This window comes from Onychomys torridus, chromosome 20 (assembly GCF_903995425.1).
Source record: "Onychomys torridus chromosome 20, mOncTor1.1, whole genome shotgun sequence".
In the NCBI taxonomy this organism is placed as follows: Eukaryota; Metazoa; Chordata; class Mammalia; order Rodentia; family Cricetidae; genus Onychomys; species Onychomys torridus.
In genome coordinates, this window is record NC_050462.1 from 9,266,727 (window position 1) to 9,272,726 (window position 6,000).

At 43.9% G+C, this 6,000-nt stretch overlaps 1 protein-coding gene across 3 annotated transcripts in view; it reads right to left on the reverse strand.

Moving 5' to 3' along the window:
- Positions 1 to 5,790, reverse strand: part of Utp20 (UTP20 small subunit processome component) — an 85,465-nt gene extending 79,675 nt beyond the window's left edge. For all 3 annotated transcript variants that reach the window (XM_036169704.1, XM_036169705.1, XM_036169706.1), the window contains exons 1-4: positions 5,585 to 5,790; positions 4,416 to 4,496; positions 893 to 959; positions 638 to 770 (exon numbers count right to left, since the gene is read on the reverse strand). In XM_036169704.1, coding sequence (XP_036025597.1) covers positions 638 to 770; positions 893 to 959; positions 4,416 to 4,496; positions 5,585 to 5,629 — 326 coding nt within the window. In that variant the 5' untranslated portion in view covers positions 5,630 to 5,790. The remainder of the gene's footprint in view (positions 1 to 637; positions 771 to 892; positions 960 to 4,415; positions 4,497 to 5,584) is intronic.
- Between the last annotated feature and the right edge of the window lie 210 nt (positions 5,791 to 6,000).

A 6,000-nucleotide genomic window follows, 5' to 3' on the forward strand; every position in this document is an offset into this window, starting at 1 on the left:
AGTCATCTCTGTTGTTACTGTTTTAGTTTTTGAGAAAAGATCTTGTCTTGCTATGTAGCCCAGGCTGGACAAAATCCACCTGCATCTACCTCCTTAGTGCAAGGATTATGGAGTGTACCATCATTCACAGTTCAAATCTTTTTTCTTTTCTTTCTTTTTTGTTTTTTTGAGACAGGTTTCTCAGTGTGGCCCTGGTTGTCCTAGAACTCAGTTTGTAGACCAGGCTGGCCTCGAATTCACAGAGATCTGCCTGTCTCTGCCTCCCAAGTGCTGGGATTAAAGGTATGTGCCACCACTGCCCAGCAGCTCAAATCTTAGGAGATACAAAATTCTTCAAATCTTAACAAATGAGTAGAGATATCAATTCAGAAACAGTTACTGCAGAACTCGGGGCACCCATCCCTAGTGTCAAAGAAGCACACAGCTCTTACAGGAGCCACATGTGTAATATACAGATTACAGAGCAGTTGTTACCTGCTTTACGGCAACCCATCTTTTTCTGATACAGTAAACTAACAGGGAAGGCAGATTCATCTCGTTTCTAAATCATAAACACTACTTAAAGCCAGTGATGAAACATGACCTTTCTTAAAACTGAGATAAACACCATCAAGCCTTCATTTGAGATGTGACTTACTCCAAAAGAGGTTGGTAGGCAAAACTGTTCTTAATTTGCAGGTGAGTCTTCAAGCTCTGAACTATTTCGTTTTGATGATAGACCAACTGGTTAAAAGACTGGCATTTGTCAATGACCTCTTTGTAAAATTTCCCTGGATTAGCAAAAGAAGAAAGAAAGCAAAAAGGATTACATTCTGTTTCTCCATTACATTACTAGTTGTTGCAAACATAAAAAGTACCAATTATGGGAGAAGAAAATACAAATTAAAACTACCGAAGTGCTCTGTAAGGTTCAGCTCTCTCCACTTCAGCAGAGCCTCAAAGAAGTAGGTTTCAACCTCCTGCAAGAACAAGGGAACCCATTAGTGAAGTAACTCCAAGACCACTGAGCAAGCTTGAGTGCAAACCTCACCCCGGCACCTCAAGTCAAGGACTAAGGGGTTAAAATCTCCTCTTTTTGTTTCGAAATGTAACAGCCACAAATGAATTACAACAATGCTTGCTGCTTTGGATGCAGCAAGGGACTGTCTTAAGCCCAAGTAATAATCATAGGAAAAGTTTCTTTTTTCTTTTTTTTTCCTGGAGCTGAGGACCGAACCCAGGGCCTTGCACTTGCTAGGCAAGTGCTCTACCACTGAGTTAAATCCCCAACCCCAGGAAAAGCTGCCTACACAGAAATGTGTGGCCTCTCACGGTTCTCACATTCTGTTTTAGACATATGGACTGCTACAACCCTGTGGGGAGGGAACTGGACCTTATTTAGACATAAAGTAAATATACTCTTACACACACCATTTCTACTTTTAAGCTACAGCTTGTAAAATTTACACAAATAAATGTGTTTATGCAGCATTAATACAATGAGAGGGATCAAGACAGCCTAAAAACCCAATAAGGCACGAGTAACTTATGGCCTATAGATACCGAGTGTACTATGTGGTTATTAAAAATTCTATTAGGAGTCGGGCTGTGGTGGTACACATCTCAGCACTCAGGCAGAGGCAAGCTGAGCTCTGATTTCAAGGCCAGAGTTCCAGGACAGCCAGGGCGAAGAAAAACCCTGTCTCAAACCATCCCCCCCCCAAAAAATATTACGGATGGGTATACAGATCAGTGGTAGACAGCACACCTAGCATGCATGAGGCCCCTGTGTCAATTCCCAGCAACAAAACAAAACTTAAAATAATTCTGTCATCATTAAGTAAAAGGATATTGATGGCATATCCCAGTGTAATAAAAGCACATGGAAAGTATATACTGGTTGGTATCTAATTCTTCTTATTAAAAGCAAAAGAAAGTTTAAAGAAACTTCTACAAATAGCTATACATATTAGTTTAATACAGTATATATTATCTTGCACTTTGGACAAGTAAAGCATAATGGTTTAATTACAGAAAGTAAAGACTTTTTAATAGTTTCCTACTGTCATACTTTAGCATGTATCAAATTAGTGTGTCTTTTGATTGTACTATTTTGGAATGGTTGGTTAAAAATTACTACCTGAGTTGCTGGATAAAGCAAGTTGGACATAGAGAGATTTAGTAAGTCCCTCTATGAACAACAGACATACGATGGAAATGACTGCCACACCCACAACAAGGCTTTGAGGGGGCCCTTCCTGCTATCACTGTCTTAGAAAGATTCTTACATGACGGAAAGAAGGCCGGTCTAGCTGTACAGGAGAAAGAATGATATGAAGAGTGTCCTGGTTAATTTTATGTCAACTTGACATAAGCTAGAGTCATTTTGGAAAAAGGAACCTCAATTGAAAAAAAATGTTCCCACTAGATCTGCCTTGGAGGAAAGTTTGTGGGGCATTTTCTTGATTGATGATTGATGTGAGAGGGCCCAGCTCACTGGGGACCATGCCACCCCTAGGTAGATGGTCCTGTGTGGTATAAGAAAGCGAGCTGAGCAAGCCATGGAGAGCAAGCCAGTAAGCAGCACCCCTCCATGGTGTTTGCTTCAGTTTGTGTCTCCAGGCTCCTGCCTTGAGTTCCTGGCTTGATTTCCCTATTTGATAGACTATAAATGGTAAGGTGAAATAAATCTTTTCCTTCCCAAGTTGCTTCTGGTCATGGTCTTGATCATAGCAATAGAAATCTCATTAAGACAACGATAATAGAGACCAACAAGCCCCAACTGCTATACGCATAACTAAGGTCATTTTGGATAATTCAGCCTAAGAATTTTTGTAAGAAAAATTAGATGCCAATATACACTCATTATGTAATTTGTTTTATTGTACATGCTCATCTTTAACATTTTACTGCTTGGTACTTCTGACCTCTCCTGGAGCTTCCACTAAAACCACCTGCTGAACCCAAGGCTATACGCTATATCTGCATTCACCTATGCTCTAGATTCACACATTTTTTGAGACAGGGTCACAATGTAGCCTTACTGTTCTGAAACAAGATATGTAAACCAGGCTGGCCTCCAACTCAGAGATCCACCTGCTTCTGTTTCCCAAGTGCTGGGATTAAAGACATAACAACACACCCTACTAGTCAAATGTCTTTTTTTTTTTTTTGTTTTTCCAGACAGGATTTCTCTGTGTAGCTTTGCTCCGTTTTCCTGGAACTCACTTGGTAGACCAGGCTGGCCTCAAACTCACAGAGATCCGCTTGGCTCTGCCTCCCAAGTGCTGGGATTAAAGGCGTGCGCCACCACCGCCTGGCTCAAATGTCTTTTAATGTTTCCCCTGATGGTCTAGTAGTTAGGATTCAGTATGCTTTCTGGTACTGTCCTTTTCTCCCAAATATCCTAATGGACACTATAATTTTCATGCTCACAGGCACTACACAGCAAATTCAGTAAGTTTCCAGTGTAGCTAATTCCTCTAAGAATTGCACTCTCAGCATTTAATGTGTATTTTATCCTAGCTTCTGCTGCTTTGTGTAGACTTTTCCCTCAGCTTGGAAGAGCCATTCTTTTCCTCTTGCCACACTAAAACCCGCATGCACAACAGCAAAATTCAATTCTGGTACCACTGTATACAGACCCTCTTTTGACATCCTTTCTGATACCCTCAAAGAGTTGAGGAAAGGCTCCCTTCACTGCGAGTTCTCAAAGCATTTGATGCTCATCTACACGATCCCCAAAACACACTAATGTGAGAGGAGACAACGTACGCCAAGACTCAGGACGGAATCTTATCAGTAACAGATGAAGACGACCTGAGGTTAAAACCATTGGGGATTTAGCTCAGTGGTAGAGCGCTTGCCTAGCAAGCACAAGGCCCTGGGTTCGGTCCTCAGAAAACCCAGTTAAAGGCATGTACATCAACAAGACCTTCAAAGACTAGCAGAAGCATGTAGCAAAAAGGAAGACACTTCTTCAAAGAATGAGAGTGGAAGTGCTTCCAGGGGAAATCATGCAGCCTACCAAGACTTCCTTTTAAAGAGGAAGCAACCAAACCCTAAGAAACTGACTTCATTAAAATCACTTTGAAATCAGAGCTGGAAAAAACAACAACAGAGGAATGTAGCCCCGCTGGCAAGGAGAAGAGTCTCCAGATGCGTCAAGCTTGTTTAACACTGCATCACCCAAGTGAACTTCCAGCAAGGATGCCAATGTCCCACCTGGTTATGGCACTTCTCCAGTGTGACAACAGCTGGCTACGCACAGCTACTGAGGGCTTTTTAAAGTGAATTTAAAATGTATTTGCTATGTGTGCTTTCTTTACCAGACAACACAGGTCTAAATCGCTGCATGCCCACTAAAAGTGCCTTGAAAAGCAGCCTGCTCACATTAGTGAAACGGTCTGAGGGTTGCTAATGTCACGGCCTCTTACCTCATCATAGCTTGCAGTTCTATCGATACGGTGAATAATATCGATGTTCACATTGCCCAGTCTTTCAGCAAATGTAAGAAACTGCAAAGAAAAGCACATTTAAGACACATTAGCATTTATGCTTATCATATCTTGATACCGACTGGAGGACACTGTACCATACCGTCAGACTCTGAAGACAGACTGTTTAGAGCTTCAATAAGCTCCCTATGAGCTGTCACCACAAATAACAGTGCCCCTCGCTATCACTGATGAAACACAAAAGGTAAATGTAAGAACTCTGAACAACTGCACTGTGCTAGTATTTGACAATAATAAATACTGCTATATTTCTGATTTATTTATTTATACATACATACATACATACATACATACATACATACATACATACATACTTATATATCCCAGGTTGGCCTGGAACTACGTAGCCAAGGGTGAACTTTACTTCAGATGCTCCTGCCTCTACATCCCCAGTTCTGGGATAACAGACACTAGCCACCACACCTTTATTTGTTTGTTTGCTTGTTTTTGATGAGGTGTAGGTGTGCTGAGAGCCAACCCAGGGTTTCTGGCACGCCAGAGCACTATACCAATTCTACCTCCTAAACTATAGTTTTCAAATACAATTTCCATACTGACTGAGGAAGCTGGATGAACGCTGACAAGTAGACCTGCTGAGTCTTTCCGATTCCATACCGGACCAAAAGCACAGGGATCTCGCTAAACCATGGCAACAAGTGTGTTTTTTAAAACACAGGCGGACTCAGTTACAATAGGACCTGGAAAGACTAGAAAGTATTACAGTAGCTAGCTAGCTGGAAGTCACTCACCGCTTGCCCGCCCGCTCCACGCCCCTCAGTTCAGTCTTTAAAGTTAAAAGCGTGAGAGTTTGCACGAAAACTCCCAGGGCAATAAATCAGACCCTAAACGGAAGGGCATTCCCCAGACAGACCAGATCTCACCGTGGAAAGGCGAAATCTGCCGTTCAAACTTCCTAACTTCCCCGGGAACTCATGTTTACTATAGTAGCATCGTCTCCCACTTTCGCCAGAGCCCGGGACGAGTGGGCCCAGCTTTGCCCCCGACTCTGCAGGCCCAGGAGTGACGCTATCAGCCCGTCAGGGAGAGGCAGGAGGACCCGCGGCTCCGGCCCAAACTCCCGCGCTCACCCGGTAGGTGTTCTCCGTCTTGTGGGAAAGCGGCTTTGTCTTCATGGCTGCCGAGGGGCAGCGGCCCGCGAGGGCCTCGGGCAGGCAGGAAGGGATCCGCGGGCACTACGCGGGAGAGAGCGGCGCACACACGCTACTCTCCGACGCTGGGTTGCCTGCTCTTCCTCACGTGCAGCTCGTGCCGCTGGGCGCCGCCATGTTGGCAAGCGGAGACGTGCCGGTCACGTGGGCGGAAGAGGCGGGCCGAGCATGCGCGCTCTTCCCGGCAGGCTGTGCGGCGGTTTGTAGGTGCGCAGTTTTCTCCACTAGAGAAGTTGGCCAACACAAAACGAACGCGGTGGTAGATCTGCGGACTTTTTGTTTGTTTGGGGCAGTTTTCTTTGCCTTGTCAGTCATTTGCCTGTTGGTTTTGATTT